The sequence below is a fragment of the Salmo trutta genome, chromosome 12 (assembly GCF_901001165.1).
Source record: "Salmo trutta chromosome 12, fSalTru1.1, whole genome shotgun sequence".
Classification (NCBI taxonomy): domain Eukaryota; kingdom Metazoa; phylum Chordata; class Actinopteri; order Salmoniformes; family Salmonidae; genus Salmo; species Salmo trutta.
Window position 1 is genome coordinate 96,342,244 of NC_042968.1, and position 22,421 is coordinate 96,364,664.

The 22,421-nt window shown below is 45.4% G+C and overlaps 1 protein-coding gene across 1 annotated transcript in view; it reads right to left on the reverse strand.

The window, feature by feature from the left end:
* The window catches only part of rskrb (ribosomal protein S6 kinase related b), a 68,350-nt gene that overhangs the window by 41,317 nt on the left and 4,612 nt on the right, over positions 1-22,421 (reverse strand). The window contains exons 2-4 of the mRNA XM_029770417.1: positions 19,782-20,075; positions 6,023-6,106; positions 3,869-3,937 (exon numbers count right to left, since the gene is read on the reverse strand). Coding sequence (XP_029626277.1) covers positions 3,869-3,937; positions 6,023-6,106; positions 19,782-20,075 — 447 coding nt within the window. The remainder of the gene's footprint in view (positions 1-3,868; positions 3,938-6,022; positions 6,107-19,781; positions 20,076-22,421) is intronic.

Genomic DNA, 22,421 nt, shown 5'->3' on the forward strand with positions numbered 1-22,421 from the left:
AGTCACGACCCACGACCCTGTCTAAATCACTATAACAGTGTGTATAGCTAGTCACGACCCACGGCCCTGTCTAAACCACTATAACAGTGTGTATAGCCAGTCACGACCCACGACCCTGTCTAAATCACTATAACAGTGTGTATAGCTAGTAACGACCCTGTCTAAACCACTATAACAGTGTGTATAGCTAGTTACGACCCTGTCTAAACCACTATAACAGTGTGTATAGCTAGTCACGACCCACAGCCCTGTCTAAACCACTATAACAGTGTGTATAGCTAGTAACGACCCTGTCTAAACCACTATAACAGTGTGTATAGCTAGTCACGACCCACGACCCTGTCTAAACCACTATAACAGTGTGTATAGCTAGTAACGACCCTGTCTAAACCACTATAACAGTGTGTATAGCTAGTCACGACCCTGTCTAAACCACTATAACAGTGTGTATAGCTAGTCACGACCCACGACCCTGTCTAAACCAATATAACAGTGTGTATAGCTAGTTACAACCCTGTCTAAACTACTATAACAGTGTGTATAGCTAGTTACAACCCTGTCTAAACCACTATAACAGTGTGTATAGCTAGTAACGACCCACGGCCCTGTCTAAACCACTATAACAGTGTGTATAGCTAGTTACGACCCACGGCCCTGTCTAAACCACTATAACAGTGTGTATAGCTAGTAACGACCCTGTCTAAACCACTATAACAGTGTGTATAGCTAGTCACGACCCTGTCTAAACCACTATAACAGTGTGTATAGCTAGTCACGACCCACGACCCTGTCTAAACCAATATAACAGTGTGTATAGCTAGTTACGACCCTGTCTAAACCACTATAACAGTGTGTATAGCTAGTAACGACCCTGTCTAAACCACTATAACAGTGTGTATAGCTAGTCACGACCCTGTCTAAACCACTATAACAGTGTGTATAGCTAGTCACGACCCACGACCCTGTCTAAACCAATATAACAGTGTGTATAGCTAGTTACGACCCTGTCTAAACCACTATAACAGTGTGTATAGCTAGTTACAACCCTGTCTAAACCACTATAACAGTGTGTATAGCTAGTCACGACCCACGACCCTGTCTAAACCACTATAACAGTGTGTATAGCTAGTCACGACCCTGTCTAAACCACTATAACAGTGTGTATAGCTAGTTACGACCCACGACCCTGTCTAAACCAATATAACAGTGTGTATAGCTAGTTACGACCCACGGCCCTGTCTAAACCACTATAACAGTGTGTATAGCTAGTCACGACTAGTGCAACAAGTACAGACAGCACTCTACAACACATATACAGCATCCCTCCCTCTCCCTGACCTACCTGTAGAGCTCTCTCTCTCTCTCTCTCTCTCTCTCTGTCTCTCTCTCTCTCTCTCTGTCTCTCTCTCACCTGTAGAGCACGTCCTCTCTCTCTCTCTCTCTCTCCCACCTGTAGAGCACGTCCTCTCTCTCTCTGTCTCTCTCACCTGTAGAGCACGTCCTCTCTCTCTCTCTGTCTCTCTCACCTGTAGAGCACGTCCTCTCTCTCTCTCTGTCTCTCTCACCTGTAGAGCACGTCCACTCTCTCTCTCTGTCTCTCTCACCTGTAGAGCACGTCCTCTCTCTCTCTCTCTCTCTCTCTCTCTCTCTGACCCACCTGTAGAGCACGTCCTCTCTCTCTCTCTGTAGAGCACGTCCTCTCTCTCTCTGTCTCTCTCTCTGTAGAGCACGTCCTCTCTCTCTCTCTGTCTCTCTCACCTGTAGAGCACGTCCTCTCTCTCTCTGTCTCTCTCTCTGTAGAGCACGTCCTCTCTCTCTCTCTGTCTCTCTCACCTGTAGAGCACGTCCTCTCTCTCTCTCTCTCTCTCTCTCTCTCTCTCTCTGACCCACCTGTAGAGCACGTCCTCTCTCTCTCTCTGTCTCTCTGTCTCTCTCTCTCTCACCTGTAGAGCACGTCCTCTCTCTCTCTCTCTCTCTCTCACCTGTAGAGCACGTCCTCTCTCTCTCTCACCTGTAGAGCACGTCCTCTCTCTCTCTCTGTCTCTCTCACCTGTAGAGCACGTCCTCTCTCTCTCTGTCTCTCTCACCTGTAGAGCACATCCACTCTCTCTCTCTGTCTCTCTCACCTGTAGAGCACGTCCTCTCTCTCTCTCTGTCTCTCTCACCTGTAGAGCACATCCACTCTCTCTCTCTGTCTCTCTCACCTGTAGAGCACGTCCTCTCTCTCTGTCTCTCTCTCTCTCACCTGTAGAGCACGTCCTCTCTCTCTCTGTCTCTCTCCCACCTGTAGAGCACGTCCTCTCTCTCTCTCTGTCTCTCTCACCTGTAGAGCACGTCCTCTCTCTCTCTCTCTCTCTCTCTCACCTGTAGAGCACGTCCTCTCTCTCTCTCTCTTTCTCACCTGTAGAGCACGTCCTCTCTCTCTCTGTCTCTCTCTCCTGTAGAGCACGTCCACTCTCTCTCTCTGTCTCTCTCTCCTGTAGAGCACGTCCTCTCTCTCTCTCTCTCTGTCTCTCTCTCCTGTAGAGCACGTCCTCTCTCTCTCTCTCTGTCTCTCTCTCCTGTAGAGCACGACCTCTCTCTCCATTTAATTCAATTCAATGTGCTTTATTGTCATGGGGAAACATGTTAACATTGCCAAAGCAAGTGAGGTAGATAATATACAAAAATGAAATAAACAATAAAAAATAACAGTAAACATTACACTCACAGAAGTTTCAAAAGAATAAAGACATTACAAATGTCAGATTATGTCTATATACAGTGTTGTAACGATGTACAAATAGTTAAAGTACAAAAGGGAAAATAAATAAACATAAATATGGGTTGTGTTTACAATGGTGTTTGTTCTTCACTGGTTGCCCTTTTCTTGTGGCAACATGTAACAAATCTTGCTGCTGTGATGTCACACTGTGGTATTTCACCCAGTAGATATGGGAGTTTATCATTATTGGCTTAGTTTTCTAATTCTTTGTGGATCTGTGTAATCTGAGGGAAATATGTGTCTCTAATATGGTCATACATTTGGCAGGAGGTTAGGAAGTACAGCTCAGTTTCCACCTCATTTTGTGGGCAGTGTTGTACATAGCCTGTCTTCTCTTGAGAGCCATGTCTGCCTACAGAGGCCTTTCTCAATAGCAAGGCTATGCTCACTGAGTCTGTACATAGTCAAAGCTTTCCTTAAGTTTGGGTCAGTCACAGTGGTCAGGTGTTCTGCCACTGTGTACTCTCTGTTTAGGGCAAAACAGCATTCTAGTTTTTTTGCAGTTTTTTTGGTTAATTCCAGGTCTGACAGAATCTGTGCAGAAGATCTAGGTGTTGCTGTAGGCCCTCCTTGGTTGGGGACAGAAGCACCACATCATCAGCAAACAGTAGACATTTGACTTCAGATTCTAGCAGGGTGAGGCCTGCTGCTGCAGACTGTTCTAGTGCCCTCGCCAATTCGTTGATATATATGTTGAAGAGGGTGGGGCTCAAGCTGCATCCCTGTCTCCCACCACGGCCCAGTGGGAAGAAATGTGTGTGTTTTTGCCTATTTTAACCCCACACTTGTTGTTTGTGTATATAGATTTTATAATGTCGTATGTTTTCCCCCAACACCACTTTCCATCAATTTGTGTAGCAGACCCTCAGGCCAAATTGAGTCGAAGGCTTTTTTGAAATCAACTAAGCATGAGAAGACTTTGCCTTTGTTTTGGTTTGTTTGTTTGTCAATTAGGGTGTGCAGGGTGAATACATGGTTTGTTGTACGGTAATTTGGTTGAAAGCCAATTTGACATTTCCTCAGTACATTGTACTCTCTCTCTCTCTCTCTCTCTCTCTCTCTCTGACCCACCTGTAGAGCACAACCTCTCTCTCTCTCTCTCACCTGTACTATAACTTCTTCTTTAGACTGTTCCAGAACGCCCAGCCTCAGGATCTCTGACTTAGGGATTACCTGAGAACACACACACACACACACACACACACACACACACACACACACACACACACACACACACACACACACACACACACACACACACACACACACACACACCGGCTGATGATGTGACATGTAGCACAGAGCAATTCTTCTCATAAACAGTGTAGTTATCTGCCATTCAGCAAGTTTAGCCAGTCCGCAGATATACACTGTATATACAAAAGTATGTGGACACCCCTTCAAATTAGTAGATTCGGCTATTTCCGCCACACCCTTTGCTGCCCAGTGTATAAAATCGACCACACAGCCATGCAATCTCCGTAGACAAATATTGGCAGTAGAATGGCCTTATTGAAGAGCTCAGTGACTTTCAAAGAGGCACCAGATGCCACCTTTCCAACAAGTCAATCCGTAAAATTTCTGCCCTGCTAGAGCTGCCCCCCAGTCAACTGTTATTGGCCACACAAGCTCACAGAACGGAACGGCCGAGTGCTGAAGAGCGTAGCGCGTAAAAATCATCTGTCTTCAGTTGCAACTCTCACTACTGAGTTCCAAACTGCCTCTGGAAGCAACGTCAGCACAAGAACTGTTCGTCGGGAGCTTCATGAAATGGGTTTCCATGGCCGAGCAGCCGCACACAAGCCTAAGATCATTATGCGCAATGCCAAGCGTCGGCTGGAGTGGTGTAAAGCTCAACGCCATTGGACTCTGTAACAGTGGAAACTTGGATCTCTGGAGCAATGAATCACGCTTCACCATCTGGCAGTCCGACGGACGAATCTGGGTTTGGCGGATGCCAGGAGAACGCTACCTGCCCGGATGCATAGTGCCAACTGTAAAGTTTGGTGGATGAGGAATAATGGTCTGGGGCTGTTTTTCATTGGTTCAGGCCCCTTAGTTCCAGTGAAGGAAAATCTTAACGCTACAGCATACAATGACATTCTAGATGATTCTGTGCTTCCAACTTTGTGGCAACAGTTTGGGGAAGGCCCTTTCCTGTTTCAGCATGACAATGCCCCCCGTGCACAAAGAGAGGTCCATACAGAAATGGTTTGTTGAGATCGGTGTGGAAGAACTTGACTGGCCTGCACTTAGCCCTGACATCAACCCCATCAAGCACCTTTGGGATGAATTGGAACGCCGACTGCGAGCCAGGGCCTAATCGCCCAACATCAGCGCCCGACCTCACTAATGCTCTTGTGGCTGAATGGAAGCAAGTCCCAGCAGCAATGTTCCACCATCTAGTGGAAAGCCTTCCCAGAAGAGTGGAGGCTGTTATAGCAGCAATGTTCCAACATCTAGTGGAAAGCCTTCCCAGAAGAGTGGAGGCTGTTATAGCAGCAATGTTCCAACATCTAGTGGAAAGCCTTCCCAGAAGAGTGGAGGCTGTTATAGCAGCAATGTTCCAACATCTAGTGGAAAGCCTTCCCAGAAGAGTGGAGGCTGTTATAGCAGCAATGTTCCAACATCTAGTGGAAAGCCTTCCCAGAAGAGTGGAGGCTGTTATAGCAGCAATGTTCCAACATCTAGTGGAAAGCCTTCCCAGAAGAGTGGAGGCTGTTATAGCAGCAATGTTCCAACATCTAGTGGAAAGCCTTCCCAGAAGAGTGGAGACTGTTATAGCAGCAATGTTCCAACATCTAGTGGAAAGCCTTCCCAGAAGAGTGGAGGCTGTTATAGCAGCAATGTTCCAACATCTAGTGGAAAGCCTTCCCAGAAGAGTGGAGGCTGTTATAGCAGCAATGTTCCAACATCTAGTGGAAAGCCTTCCCAGAAGAGTGGAGGCTGTTATAGCAGCAATGTTCCAACATCTAGTGGAAAGCCTTCCCAGAAGAGTGGAGGCTGTTATAGCAGCAATGTTCCAACATCTAGTGGAAAGCCTTCCCAGAAGAGTGGAGGCTGTTATAGCAGCAATGTTCCAACATCTAGTGGAAAGCCTTCCCAGAAGAGTGGAGGCTGTTATAGCAGCAAAGGGGGGACCAACTCCATATTAATGTCCATGATTTAGGAATGAGATGTTCAACGAGCAGGTGTCCACATACTTTTGGTAATGTAGTGTATATGACATGCGAGTGTAAAGTGCTATTGGAGGGTTACCTTGACAGCGTAGGTTTTCTGCTTGGCCTTGTCCTTCACCTTCAGAATGGGACCAAAGGATCCTTTGGCGATATATCCCAACACCTGGAACAGGAGAGAGGAGGTGGGAAGAGTATAGCCTCCAAAACCCAAGGGAACAGTGTCTCAGGTCTGGTTTCAACAGAGATAAATAGTTTGGAGGCGCTCTGCCATGGCTCGTTGGGCAACGCTATGAGGAATTCATGGGGATTTTGGAAGGTTTCTGGGTAAAGGCCGAAAATAAGGTCAAATCAAATCACACACACAGTGTGACATAGTGTCTATAATACTGTAAGGGGTTCTTCTACATAGACCATAGTAAATCCCAGGTCATAGTGTCTATAATACTGTAAGGGGTTCTTCTACATAGACCATAGTAAATCCCAGGTCATAGTGTCTATAATACTGTAAGGGGTTCTTCTACATAGACCATAGTAAATCCCAGGTCATAGTGTCTATAATACTGTAAGGGGTTCTTCTACATAGACCATAGTAAATCCCAGGACATAGTGTCTATAATACTGTAAGGGGTTCTTCTACATAGTAAATCCCAGGACATAGTGTCTATAATACTGTAAGGGGTTCTAAACTCCACACAGTTGTCACTAGGTAGTTGGATATTTATTTACCAAACTATTCCTGTACTTATAGGATTCTTATAAATTCATTTTTATCCTGTTTTTGCTTGGCGGGCCTTATTTGTCAATAAAACTCATGAATGCAACTGTTTATGTAAATTATTTGTGTTTTGTGTTCGACTTGTAGCCCTGGTTGTCCTGATAAGAAAATTGTAAAACACTTAATTGTGAAGCTAAATATAAGGGCTGGACATGGAGATAAATAAAAGTAGAAAAAAAAAAAAACTATTCGGGCCTTGTAACGCCCTGGCCATAGAGAGGGGTTTTTTGTTCTTTATTTTGGTTAGGCCAGGGTGTTACATTGGGTGGGCGTTCTATGTTATTTTTTCTATGTTTTTGTATTTCTTTGTTTTGGTCCGTGTGTGGCTCCCAATCAGGCACAGCTGAAGTTCGTTGTTGCTGATTGGGAGTCACACATAAGGAGCCTGTTTTTCCTTTGGGTTTTGTGGGTGATTGTTTTCTGTCTCGTTTGTGTTTTGCACCTGACAGAACTGTTTGGCTGTCGGTTTTATTGTTTTTGTATAGTGTTCACGTTGTTTAATAAATTCCTGAGGATGAACACTAACTCCGCTGCACCTTGGTCTACGCTCTCTTCAGACAGCCGTTACAGGCCTCTAAATAATTAAGAATCTGAATCAATATTATACAACAGTGTCTTCAGTTCCAAATCAAATGTTATTGGTCACATACACATGGTTAGCAGGTGTTAATGCGAGTGTAGCGAAATGCTTGTGCTTCTAGTTCCGACCGTGCAGTAATATCTAACAAGTAATCTAACCTAACAATTTCATAACAACTACCTTATACACACAAGTGTAAAGGAATGAATAAGAATATGTACATAAAAATATATGGATGAGCGATGGCCGAACGGCACAGACAAGATGCAGTAGATGGTATAGAGTACAGTATATACATATGAGATGAGTAATGTAGGGTATGAAAACATTATATAAAGTGGCGTTATTTAAAGTGACTAGTGATACATTTATTACATCATTTTTTCCATTATTAAAGTGGCTAGAGATTGATTGAGTATGTATGTTGGCAGAAGCCACTCAATGTTAGTGATGGCTGTTTAACAGTCTGATGGCCTTGAGATAGAAGCTGTTTTTCAGTCTCTCGGTCCCCACTTTGATGCACCTGTACTGACCTCGCCTTCTGGATGATAGCGCGGTGAACAGGCAGTGGCTCGGGTGGTTGTTGTCCTTGATGATCTTTTTGGCCTTCCTGTGACATCGGGTGGTGTAGGTGTCCTGGAGGGCAGGTAGTTTTCCTCCAGTGATGCGTTGTGCAGACCTCACTACCCTCTGGAGAGCCTTACGGTTGTGGGCGGAGCAGTTGCCGTACCAGGCGGTGATACAGCCCAACAGGATGCTCTCGATTGTGCATCTGTAAAAGTTTGTGAGTGTTTTTGGTGAAGAGCCGAATTTCTTCAGCCTCCTGAGATTGAAGAGGGGCTGTTGCGCCTTCTTCACCACGCTCTGTGTGGGTGGACCATTTCAGTTCGTCCGTGATGTGTACGCCGAGGAACATAAAACTTTCCACCTCCTCCACTACTGTCCCGTCGATGTGGATAGGGGGCTGCTACCTCTGCTGTTTCCTGAAGTCCACGATCATCTCCTTTGTTTTGTAGACGTTGAGTGAGAGGTTGTTTTCCTGACACCACACTCAGAGGGCCCTCACCCCCTCCCTGTAGGCCGTCTCGTCGTTGTTGGTAATCAAGCCTACCACTGTAGTGTCGTCTGCAAACTTGATGATTGAGTTGGAGGTGTGCATGGCCACACAGTCGTGGGTGAACAGGGAGTACAGGAGAGGGCTGAGAACACACCCTTGTGGGGCCCCAGTGTTGAGGATCAGCGGGGTGGAGATGTTGTTACCTACCCTCACCACCTGGGGGCGGCCCGTCAGGAAGTCCAGGACCCAGTTGCACAGGGTGGGGTTCAGACCCAGGGTCTCGAGCTTAATGACGAGTTTGGAGGGTACTATGGTGTTAAATGCTGAGCTGTATTCAATGAACAGCATTCTTACATAGGTATTCCTCTTGTCCAGATGGGTTAGGGCAGTGTGCAGTGTGATTGTGATTGCGTTGTCTGTGGACCTATTGGTGCGGTAAGCAAATTGGAGTGGGTCTAGGGTGTCAGGTAGGGTGGAGGTGATATGTAGCTCAGTTGGTAGAGCATGGTGTTTGCAACACCAGGGTTGTGGGTTCGATTCCCACGGGGGGCCAGCACAGAAAAAAAAAAAATGTATGAAATGTATGCATTCACTACTGTAAGTCGCTCTGGATAAGAGCGTCTGCTAAATGACTAAAATGTAAAAAATGTAATGATCCTTAACTAGTCTCTCAAAGCACTTCATGATGACAGAAGTGAGTGCTACGGGGCGATAGTCATTTAACTCAGTTACCTTAGCTTTATTGGGAACAGGAACAATGGTGGCCCTCTTGAAGCATGTGGGAACAGCAGACTGGGATAAGGATTGATTGAATATGTCCATAAACACGCCAGCTGGTCTGCGCATGCTCTGAGGACGTGGCTGGGGATGCCGTCTGGGCCGGCAGCCTTGCGAGGGTTAACACGTTTAAATGTTTTACTCACGTTGGCTGCAGTGAAGGAGAGCCCACAGGCTTTGGTAGCGGGCCGTGTCAGTGGCACTGTGTTGTCCTCAAAGAGAGCAAAGAAGTTGTTTAGTTTGTCTGGGAGCAGGACATTGTGGTCCGCGACGGGGCTGGTTTTCCTTTTATAGTCCGTGATTGACTGTAGACCCTGCCACATACGTCTCGTGTCTGAGCCGTTGAATTGCGACTCCACTTTGTCTCTATACTGACGCTTAGCTTGTTTGATTGCCTTGCGGAGGGAATAGCTACAGTGTTTGTATTTGGTCATGTTTCCGGTCACCTTGCCCTGATTAAAAGCAGTGGTTCGCGCTTTCAGTTTTGCGTGAATGCTGCCGTCAATCCACGGTTTCTGGTTGGGGAATGTTTTAATAGACGCTGTTGGTACAACATCACCGATGCACTTGCTAATAAACTCGCTCACCGAATCAGCGTATCCATCAATGTTATTGTCCGATGCTATGCAGAACATATCCCAGTCCACGTGATCGAAGCAATCTTGAAGCGTGGAATCCGATTGGTCGGACCAGCGTTGAACAGACCCGAGCACGGGCGCTTCCTGTTTTAGTTTCTGTCTATAGGCTGGGAGCAACAAAATGGAGTCGTTGTCAGATTTTACGAAAGGAGGGCGCGAAAGGGCTTTGTATGCTTCGCAGAAGTGACAATGATCCAGGGTATTGCCAGCCCTGGTAGCGCAATCGATATGCTGATAAAATTTAGGGAGCCTTGTTTTCAGATTAGCCTTGTTAAAATCCCCGGCTACAATAAATGCAGCCTCAAGATATGTGGTTTCCAGTTTACATAGAGTCAAATGAAGTTCTTTCAGGGCCGTCGAGGTGTCTGCTTTGGGGGGGATATACACGACTGTGATTATGATCGAAGAGAATTCTCTCGGTAGATAATGCAGTCGGCATTTGATTGTAAGGAATTCTAGGTCAGGTGGACAAAAGGACTTAAGTTCCTGTATGTTGTTATGATCACACCATGAGTCGTTAATCATAAGGCATACACCCCCGCCCTTCTTCTTACCAGAGAGATGTTTGTTTCTGTTGGCACGATGCGTGAAGAAGCCAGCTGGCTGTACCAACTCTGACAACATATCCCGAGTGAGCCATGTTTCTGTGAAACAAAGAACGTTACAATCTCTGATGTCTCTCTGGAAGGCAACCCTTGCTCGGATTTCGTCTACCTTGTTTTCAAGAGACTGGACATTGGTGGGCAAAACAGTGGTGGGCCAAACAGAGGATCCTCTAGGGGAAAGTCGTATTCCTGGTCGTAATGTTGGTGAGTTGACGTTGCTCTTGTATCCAATAGTTCCTCCCGACTGTATGTAATAAAACCTAAGATTACCTGGGGTAACAATGTAAGAAATAACACATTAAAAACCAAAATACTGCATAGTTTCCTAAGAACGCGAAGCGAGGCGACCATCTCTGTCAGCGCTGGTCTTTGGTAAACACAGTCTTAGGAGATCTTATACGTTTTGTTCAAATGAGATAATCTTTGTCAGCTAACATCACTGTTTGTGAATTATGAAGTATTTATGTACTCAAAACTAGTCAAAACCTACCGATGTACTAGCAACAATAAAACAACACCTCAGTTTGCCTTTGATGTCACCAACACAACACACAGCTTATCCAGCTTCAAGCTAGCGAGTGAAACAGTCTCGCAACGCTTGGCCTTAGTTAACAATCCAAACAAGCACCTTCCCGGAAGGGATATGGTTGCAGTCTGGAGCAAAACAATATAGCGTAGACTAACACCGTTCCGTACACATTAGCGTAACAACGGCATTCAAACGAGACTGTAATGGAAACTAATGGGACTGTAGAGACTGTTAGCATTAATATCCAGGCTGTAATGGAAACTAATGGGACTGTAGAGACTGTTAGCATTAATATCCAGGCTGTAATGGAAACTAATGGGACTGTAGAGACTGTTAGCGTTAATATCCAGGCTGTAATGGAAACTAATGGGACTGTAGAGACTGTGTTAGCATTAATATCCAGGCTGTAATGGAAACTAATGGGACTGTAGAGACTGTGTTAGCATTAATATCCAGGCTGTAATGGAAACTAATGGGACTGTAGAGACTGTGTTAGCATTAATATCCAGGCTGTAATGGAAACTAATGGGACTGTAGAGACTGTTAGCATTAATATCCAGGCTGTAATGGAAACTAATGGGACTGTAGAGACTGTTAGCATTAATATCCAGGCTGTAATGGAAACTAATGGGACTGTAGAGACTGTTAGCATTAATATCCAGGCTGTAATGGAAACTAATGGGACTGTAGAGACTGTTAGCATTAATATCCAGGTTGTAATGGAAACTAATGGGACTGTAGAGACTGTTAGCATTAATATCCAGGCTGTAATGGAAACTAATGGGACTGTAGAAACTGTTAGCATTAATATCCAGGCTGTAATGGAAACTAATGGGACTGTAGAGACTGTTAGCATTAATATCCAGGCTGTAATGGAAACTAATGGGACTGTAGAGACTGTTAGCATTAATATCCAGGCTGTAATGGAAACTAATGGGACTGTAGAGACTGTTAGCATTAATATCCAGGCTGTAATGGAAACTAATGGGACTGTAGAGACTGTTAGCATTAATATCCAGGCTGTAATGGAAACTAATGGGACTGTAGAGACTGTTAGCATTAATATCCAGGCTGTAATGGAAACTAATGGGACTGTAGAGACTGTCTGGCATGACGTAGGATGGATCTCCACCCTTATGTAAAGGCGTGACATATGCTGCTTTCCAGACTTTTGGAATGGTATTACTCACCAATGAAATATGTGTCACGCCCGGTTAAATAAAGTCAAATAAATAAATACTCCTGCTCCCTCCCTCCGTCGCTCGACATCACCGGTCTATTAACCACCGGCCCTGGTAACTAACGTTACGCACACCTGGTCCCCATCATTACACACACCTGTTCCCCATCATTACACACACCTGTTCCCCATCATTACACACCTGGTCCCCATCATTACACACACCTGTTCCCCATCATTACACACACCTGTTCCCCATCATTACGCACACCTGGTCTACATCATTACACACACCTGTTCCCCACACCTGTTCCCCATCATTACACACACCTGTTCCCCATCATTACACACACCTGGTCCCCATCATTACGCACCTGGTCATCATTTTCTCCTTGATTACTCCCCCTATATTTAGCCCTCAGTTGACATCAGTCATTAGGTGGTATTGTTCTCTCTCACGTTCAGTACGCTTCTCCTGTTTGTACATCTGTATCGGTCCCTTACCTTCTGCACCTGCTTCCTGATGTATATGTTATGAGTGAGGGGCAGCAATGATCTCTGCACCAATTATTATTTATTTTTTTTAAATAAGGGTTTAATTGATCCGGACCAACTGCTTTCTTAATATCAATAGATTTGAGTGCTTTTACAACTTCTGAAAGCTCAATCTCTGTAAAAATGAAATAGATGAAGCGTAGGCCAGCACGCGCCGGTTTCATTCACAGCCTCATTCGAGATGTTAGGATTGAGTTCATTGTCAAATAAATGCTCAGCTAAATCCTCATTCAACATGTCAAGCAGTTTATTCTTTTCCGTCACATCCATTGAATCTGAGGACAATTTTAGCAGGAGACCAGTTTGTGTTCGCATTCATGGATTTAATGGTTTTCAATAATTTCGTGGGGTTATAGAGGTTTGCCTTTGTAGATTCGTAATAGAAGCTAGATTTACATTTCCGTATCCCAGTGCCCTGAATAACTGCCATTCAGCCTGGGAATTACCCTTTCTGGCTTTGACCCATTGTGTATTTCTGGATCAAATCAGATAATTCCCCTGTAAACCAGGGATTGTCCCCAACCTCTTACCCGGTACTTTTTGAGAGGGGCGTGTTTATCACAGATAGTAGAAAACATGGAGTGAAAATAGAATGCCTCTTCGATGTCTGGAATAAGGGCAATCCTATCCCAGTTGCATGCAGGAATGACTGCTCACAGAACTGACAAAAATGTAGTTTGACTATGAACTGAGGGGGCACTTTGGGGATTTTAGTGTCTCTAATACAAGCAACTGCACAATGATCACTTAAATCATTAGCGAAAATACCAACGGATAAGTATTTGTGCGGAGGATTGTTAGAATAACATCAATAAGTGTTGATTTAGAGATGTCTTTGGGATTGAGTCTTGTGACTGCATTTATCGTTTGAGTAAAAAGTCATTTTATGGCCTCAGAGTTTAAACAGTCCCTACAGTCACCTATAAGTACCAACAATTCACTAGAATGAAAAGGAAACATATACAAATATGCTGAGTCAGTCTTTAAAAACCTTAAATGGCCTGCAGGAATGTGCTGACAGGGATTTCGCCCAGTGTGTGAACCTGGTCAATGGGCCCAGTGTGGTGGATCTGGTCAATGGGCCCAGTGTGGTGGATCTGGTCAATGGGCCCAGTGTGGTGGATCTGGTCAATGGGCCCAGTGTGGTGGATCTGGTCAATGGGCCCAGTGTGGTGGATCTGGTCAATGGGCCCAGTGTGGTGGATCTGGTCAATGGGCCCAGTGTGGTGGACCTGGTCAATGGGCCCAGTGTGGTGGACCTGGTCAATGCGTCCAGTCGCCTTGCAGTAGGCTACCTCACAGTGAGGCAGCAGCGGGCCCAGCAGACCGGCCAATCACCGGTGGCGAGTCCACCCAGTGGGGATATCCTGGGCTAGCAAGCTCAGCGCATCCTCTATGAAAACCGGTGTGGTGCAAAACCGGTGTGGTGCCCTCCATGAAAACCGGTGTGGTGCAAAACCGGTGTGATTTAAGACTGAGACTCTCTCCAATACAACCCAACATTGCAGAGTTCTGTGCATCCTTTCAAGCACATCCTTCTCATTAACCTGTGGTGTGTTATTCACCATTTTTGATAAACAAATAAGGTTTCATATGTAAGATGGCTAAATAAAGAGCAAAATTATTGATTATTATTATTATTATGATGAGCCGGGTTGTGACAAAAACTCACACTCATTCTTATGTTTAATAAATGTATCGTATAGTGTGTGTGCGGCAGGATTACAATGATGGCAAAAAACAACATTTGAGAGTGCGCTGACACTGGTGCTAGAGGGGGTACAGCTGGAGGTTGAATGTTTGAAGGGATACGGGACTATAAAAGTTTGGGAACCACTGTGCTAAATAATATACAGTGCCTTGCGAAAGTATTCAGCCCCCCTTTACTATTTTGTTGCCTTATAATCTGGAATTAAAATAGATTTTTGGTGGGTTTATAACATTTGATTTACACAACATGCCTACCACTTTGAAGATGCAAATATTTTCTCTTGTGAAACAATACAAAAAAAAAAAAAATGTAACAAAAAAAATAATGAAAACTTGAGCGTGCATAACTATTCACCCACTCAAAGTCAATACTTTGTAGAGCCACCTTTTGCAGCAATTACAGCTGCAGGTCTCTTGGGGTATGTCTCTATAAGCTTGGCACATCTGGCCACTGGGATTTTTGCCCATTCTTCAAGGCAAAACTGCTCCAGCTCCTTCAAGTTGGATGGGTTCCGCTGGTGTAGAGCAATCTTTAAGTCATACCACAGATTCTCAATTGGATTGAGGTCTGGTCATTGACTAGGCCATTCCAAGACATTTAAATGTTTCCTCTTAAACCACTCAAGTGTTGCTTTAGCAGTGTGCTTAGGGTCATTGTCTTGCTGGAAGGTGAACCTCCGTCCCAGTCTCAAATCTCTGGAAGACTGAAACAGGTATCCCTCAAGAATTTCCCTGTATTTAGCGCCATCAGTCATTCCTTCAATTCTGACCAGTTTCCCAGTCCCTGCCGATGAAAAACATCCCCACAGCATGATACTGCCACCACCATGCTTCACTGGGGATGATGTTCTCGGGGTGATGTGAGGTGTTGGGTTTGCGCCAGACATAGCGTTTTCCTTTATGGCCAAAAAGCTCAATTTTAGTCTCATCTGACCAGATTACCTTCTTCCATATGTTTGGTTCCAAATGTGTTTGCTTATTTTTTTCATTAACCTGTTGGGGCTAGGGGGCAGTATTGAGAATTTTGGAAAAAATATGTGCCCATTTTTAACTGCCTCCTACACCAACTCAGAAGCTAGAATATGCATATTATTGTTCAGGTTTGGATAGAAAACACCCTAAAGTTTCTAAAACTGTTTGAATGGTGTCTGTGAGTATAACAGAACTCCTATGGCAGGCAAAAACCTGACAAGGTTTCATGCAGGAAGTGGCCTGTCTGACAAGGAGTCGTTCTTCTTGCCTCTGTTTATTGAAGAGTAAGGATCTTAGCTGTAACGTGACAATTCCTAGGGCTCCAATAGGCTCTCAGAACCCGGGAAAAACCTGAACAATGACGAGGCAGCCTCAGGCTGAAACACATTATCGCCTCTTCCAAGTGTCCCATTAGGTGACAATAGAACTAGGCGCGTGCGCGACTCGCCCCCGTGGAGTATTTTCATTCGGCTGTTTAGCTTATTGCAGATTCCCGGTTGGAATATTATCGCTTTTCTACGACATAAATTGCATAAAAATTTGAATTGATTTTAAACAGCGGTTGACATGCTTCGAAGTACGGTAATGGAATATTTAGAATTTTTTTGTCACGTTCTGCGCCATGCCCGTGACCGTGATTTACCATTGGGATAGTGTCTAGAACGCACGAACAAAACGTCGCTGATGGAACATAACGATGGATTATTTGGGACCAAACCTACATTTGTTATTGAAGTAGAAGTCCTGGGAGTGCATTCTGACGAAGAACAGGAAAGGTAAGACCATTTTTCTTATAGGAAATATGATTTTGGTGAAGGCTAATCTTGCCGGGTGTCTAAATAGCTAGCCCGTGATGGCTGGGCTATGTACTTAGAATATTGCAAAATGTGCTTCATCCGAAAAGCTATTTTAAAATCGGACATATCGAGTCCATAGAGGAGTAATGTATTTATAATTCTTAAAATAATTGTTATGCTTTTTGTGAACGTTTATCGTGAGTAATTTAGCAAACTGTTAGTAAATTCCCCGGAAGTTTGCGGGGGGTATGCTTTTTCTGAACGTCACATGCTAATGTAAAAAGCTGGTTTTTGATATAAATATGAACTTGATTGAATGCATGTATTGTATAACATAATGTCCTAGGTGTGTCATCTGATGAAGATCATAAAAGGTTAGTGCTGCATTTAGCTGTGGTTTGGGTTTTTGTGACATTATATGCTAGCTTGAAAAATGGGTGTCTGATTATTTCTGGCTGGGCACTCTCCTGACATAATCTAATGTTTTGCTTTCGTTGTAAAGCCTTTTTGAAATCGGACAGTGTGGTTAGATTAACGAGAGTCTTGTCTTTAAATAGCTGTAAAATAGTCATATGTTTGAGAAATTGAAGTAATAGTATTTCAAACGTTTCAAATATCGCGCCACTGGATTCAAGTGGCTGTTACGTAGGTGGGACGAATTCGTCCCACCTGCGCCAGAGAGGTTTTAAGCAATGGCTTTTTTCTGGCCACTCTTCCGTGAAGCCCAGCTCTGTGGAGTGTACAGCTTAAAGTGGTCTTATGGACAGATACTCCAATCTCCGCTGTAGAGCTTTGCAGCTCCTTCAGGGTTACCTTTGGTCTCTTTGTTGCCTCTCTGATTAATGCCCTCCTTGTCTGGTCTGTGAGTTTTGGTGGGCGGCCCTCTCTTGGCAGGTTTGTTGTGGTGCCATATCCTTTACATTTTTTAATAATGGATTTAATGGTGCTCCATGGAATGTTCAAAGTTTCTGATATTTTTTTATAACCCAACCCTGATCTGTACTTCTCCACAACTTTGTCCCTGACCTGTTTGGAGAGCTCCTTGGTCTTCATGGTGCCGCTTGCTTAGTGGTGTTGCAGACTCTGGGGCCTTTCAGAACAGGTGTATATATACTTAGATGTGATCATGTGACACTTAAATAAAGTCCACCTGTGTGCAATCTAACTAATTATGTGACTTCTGAAGGTAATTGGTTGCACCAGATCTCATTCTGGTGCAACCAGGGCCTTCATAGCAAAAGGGTGAATACATATGCACTCACCACTTTTCCGTTTATAAATTTTTTACATTTTTTGAAACAAGTTATTTTTTCATTTCACTTCACCAATTTGGACTATTTTGTGTATGTCCATTACATGAAATCCAAATAAAAATCCATTTAAATTGCAGCATCAGAGCTTGGAGAAGCCTAATTACCGTGACTAAACGGTCATGTGAAATGTGACTGTCATCACGACTCGTGACCGCTGGTGTCACCGAAACAGCACTACCTACGGTCACCGAAACAGCACTACCTACGGTCACCGAAACAGCACTACGGTCACCGAAACAGCACTACGGTCACCGAAACAGCACTACGGTCACCAAAACAGCACTACGGTCATCGAAACAGCAACACTACGGTCACCGAAACAGCAACACTACGGTCACCGAAACAGCACTACGGTCACCGAAACAGCACTACGGTCACCGAAACAGCACTACGGTCACCGAAACAACACTACGGTCACCGAAACAGCACTACTGTCACCGAAACAGCACTACGGTCACCGAAACAGCCCTACGGTCACCGAAACAGCACTACGGTCACCGAAACAGCACTACTGTCACCGAAACAACACTACTGTCACCGAAACAACACTACGGTCACCGAAACAACACTACGGTCACCGAAACAGCATACGGTCACCAAAACAACATACGGTCACCGAAACAGCACTACGCTCACCGAAACAGCACTACGCTCACCGAAACAACACTACGGTCACCGAAACAACACTACGGTCACCGAAACAGCACTACGGTCACCGAAACAGCACTACGGTCACCGAAACAGCACTACGGTCACCGAAACAACACTACGGTCACCGAAACAACACTACGGTCACCGAAACAGCACTACGGTCACCGAAACAACACTACGGTCACCGAAACAACACTACTGTCACCGAAACAGCACTACGGTCACCGAAACAGCCCTGCGGTCACCGAAACAGCACTACGGTCACCGAAACAACACTACGGTCACCGAAACAGCATACGGTCACCGAAACAGCATACGGTCACCGAAACAACACTACGGTCACCGAAACAACACTACGGTCACCGAAACAGCACTACGGTCACCGAAACAACACTACGGTCACCGAAACAACAGGTCACCGAAACAGCACTACGGTCACCGAAACAGCACTACTGTTCAGTCGTGTACAGCACCATCTAGTGGTCAGAACCTGGTAATGCCAGGATCTAGGATGGGACATAAACCCAACAACTTCTTTGACTCAATTCTCGGAACAACATAAAAAAATAAAATGTCTGTGAGAATACATTACATAGGATGAAGAAACAATACTCCAAGCCGCAGCTCCATACTACTTGTCAGACATAGAAAACTGATACTATATACTCGTTAGGTGGGATTGGCGTGAGGTGGATCCGTGGGTGGCTTTTGACATTTTTTGGGGATTCCTCATGTCTAACTCATGGTTAGGAAAAACTTTGGTCCAAATTGTATGTTAAGTACTATATTTATTACATTTTATATGAATCCTATAAATAAAAAATGGCCAATTTGGGTGCAATCAATTAGCTTAATTTCTTAGAGATCAAATTATAGTTCAACAAAATAATGTTGCCGGAATGGTAATCTTATCTGTTTCTAACAACATAAATGATTTGACAACAATTTGAGATGGTAGGAGTTAAAATCCTCTTTCTTGTGCTTTTTGAGGTGGAACGACCCCTACAGGAACGGCCAACGAACCAGAGGTAGAAATGCTAACTCATTTCTGTTTTTTAGGACTAGAAGGACGCCACCGCCTACATCACTACTTTATCCGCTTGAATTATACAAAATAGCAGCTAGCAAGATGATGATCACAGAGGTTATTTTTAATGAGTGCATTTCACACGTGGCGAGGTTTGCATCAACTACCTTCAATAAAACACTGCAAAGGTTTAGCCTGCAAACTTTAGATTTCGAATCGCAAAATTCTGTAATGTCTGCCTCGTGATTTGTTGGGAGAGATGTCTGTCTGAATTATTATTTTTTTCCCCTTATCAAAGTTGCTAAAAGAGTCAGTCATTGAAACCAGACCCTCGTCACTGTGGCCCAGTCACTGTGGCCCAGTCACTGTGGCCCAGTCACTGTGGCCCAGTCACTGTGGCCCAGTCACTGTGGCCCAGTCACTGTGGCCCAGTCACTGTGGCCCAGTCACTGTGGCCCAGTCACTGTGGCCTAGTCACTGTTGCCTAGTCACTGTTGCCTAGGGTCGGGTTATCGAGACAGAGTAAATGGACAACAGTCAGACGATTATTGCATGTTGTCCTGGTGTGTGTGTGTGTGTGTGTGTGTGTGTGTGTGTGTGTGTGTGTGTGTGTGTGTGTGTGTGTGTGTGTGTGTGTGTGTGTGTGTGTGTGTGTGTGTGTGTGTGTCCTACCTGGAAGTGTTGGTGTCCTGGTACAGCTCTGTGAGGGAACTCAGGGAGGAACATGGATATGAAGCCAGGCAGACTCCACTCTGCTCTCAGTCTATCTGGCCCTCCTCCCCCTAACACCTGGTCCGGGATAGGCGGGGTCTTATCTCTGATCATCCTCCGATGGCCGAGCCGCAGGGTGGGAGGGGCCAGGCGACAGAGGCTCGCAGGGATGGACAGACTAACGGAGGAAAATAATCCTCTCCATCCTGTAGAACATTGAGTCTCTTCTTTTCCCCCTGTCCCTGCTGGGGGTCTCTGTGGAGGGGGTGGAGAGAGGAGGGGGTGGAGAGAGGGGGGGTGGGGAGAGGAGGGGGTGGAGAGAGGAGGGGGTGGAGAGAGGAGGGGGTGGAGAGAGGACGAGGAGGGAGGACGTGGGGTTGGGGAGACGACGAGGGGGGTGGAGAGAACGAGGGGGGTGGAGAGAGGAGGAGGGGGTAGGTATGAGACATAATGGGGAGGAGACATAGAATCAATTCTAAACGGCCGTAGTCCTGGCAACAAGCCCCATTCTATAGATCTGACAACATGGTTATCACATGTAGTAGAGGCTACCCACAATCCCCTTTACCTCTCCCTGTTCCTTCCTCTCTTTAGAGGCTACCCACAATCCCCTTTACCTCTCCCTGTTCCTTCCTCTCTTTAGAGGCTACCCAATCACAATCCCCTTTACCTCTCCCTGTTCCTTCCTCTCTTTAGAGGCTACCCACAATCCCCTTTACCTCTCCCTGTTCCTTCCTCTCTTTAGAGGCTACCCAATCACAATCCCCTTTACCTCTCCCTGTTCCTTCCTCTCTTTAGAGGCTACCCACAATCCCCTTTACCTCTCCCTGTTCCTTCCTCTCTTTAGAGGCTACCCAATCACAATCCCCTTTACCTCTCCCTGTTCCTTCCTCTCTTTAGAGGCTACCCTATCACCATCCCCTTCACTTCTCCCTACAGCCCTGTAGGGTTTGACCATAGCCTGAAGGTAGGGAGGGGCAGGCCCTCTTTTATTTCATTTAACCCATATTTTTACCAGGTCAGTTGACTGAGAACAGTTTCATTTACAGCAACAACCTGGGGAATATTTACAGGGGAGAGGAGGGGGATGAATGAGCCAATTGGAAGCTGGGGATTATTAGGTGGCCATGATGGTTTGAGGGCCAGATTGGGAATTTAGCCAGGACACTGGGGTTAACACCCCTACTCTTACGATAAGTACCATGGGATTTATAGTGACCACAGAGAGTCAGGACACCTGTTTAACATCCCATCCTAAAGACAGCACCCTACACAGGGCAATGTCCCTAATCACTGCCCTGGGGGCATTGGGATATTTTTTATTTTAGACCAGAGGAAAGAGTGCCTCCTACTGGCCCTCCAACACCACTTCCAGCAGCATCTGGTCTCCCATCCAGGGACCGACCAGGACCAACCCTGTTTAGCTTCAGAACCAAGCCAGCAGCATCTGGTCTCCCATCCAGGGACTGACCAGGACCAACCCTGCTTAGCTTCAAAACCAAGCCAGCAGCATCTGGTCTCCCATCCAGGGACTGACCAGGACCAACCCTGCTTAGCTTCAGCAGCAAGCCAGCAGCATCTGGTCTCCCATCCAGGGACTGACCAGGACCAACCCTGCTTAGCTTCAGAACCAAGCCAGCAGCATCTGGTCTCCCATCCAGGGACTGACCAGGACCAACCCTGCTTAGCTTCAGAACCAAGCCAGCAGCATCTGGTCTCCCATCCAGGGACTGACCAGGACCAACCCTGCTTAGCTTCAGCAGCAAGCCAGCAGCATCTGGTCTCCCATCCAGGGACTGACCAGGACCAACCCTGCTTAGCTTCAGCAGCAAGCCATCAGTGGGATGCAACAGCTCCGTAGGCAAGTACCATGGTCTTGTAGTGGATGTGAGCTTCTTCAGGAAGCCAGTGGAGTGTGCGGAGGAGCAGGGTGACATGGGAGAACTTGGGAAGGTTGAACGCCTCATACAAGTTCTCATTTAACCAGCCATGTATAGGTTATTCCAAGTTTCCGTGTGGCCTTTGAATAGCGTTAGTTTAAAACAGCGATACACCCCAAACGTTTGCCCCGTTCTATTTGATTTCAGCGTGATATTGATGGAAGTGATTAACAAACGATTACACTTACCGCGTTATCAACCCACTTCAATCAAAAATGCAACACTTCAAAATGCAGCTAGTTGTCTTCTACAAGTTGTTCTCTAACCAGTGAAGTACACATGGTGTTCTCTAACCAGTGAAGTACACATTATTCCCTGATTCTGTGTGGTTTTTGGAGCTGTGTTAGTTATAACAGGACGTGCAACTTCATCTCCCCCCAACTCACGCAAAACAGTGTTGCGTTTCTCTTTGTGTTTTGGTGACCCCCCCCGTATCAAAATGCAACATTCCAAAATGTTCTGCAGTTTATTCTCCAACCAGGGATGTGTAAAAATCTCCAGTTTCCATATGTTTTTTTTTGAGTTGTGGTAGTTTCAACAACGCTTATCCCTCTGCTAAATCGATGAGTGATTTATTATTGCCACTTGAAAACAACAGGGTTTTTGGTGTGTGTGCAGTTTATACGGTTAATAATACAGGTTAAAGTAATATGATCACCAT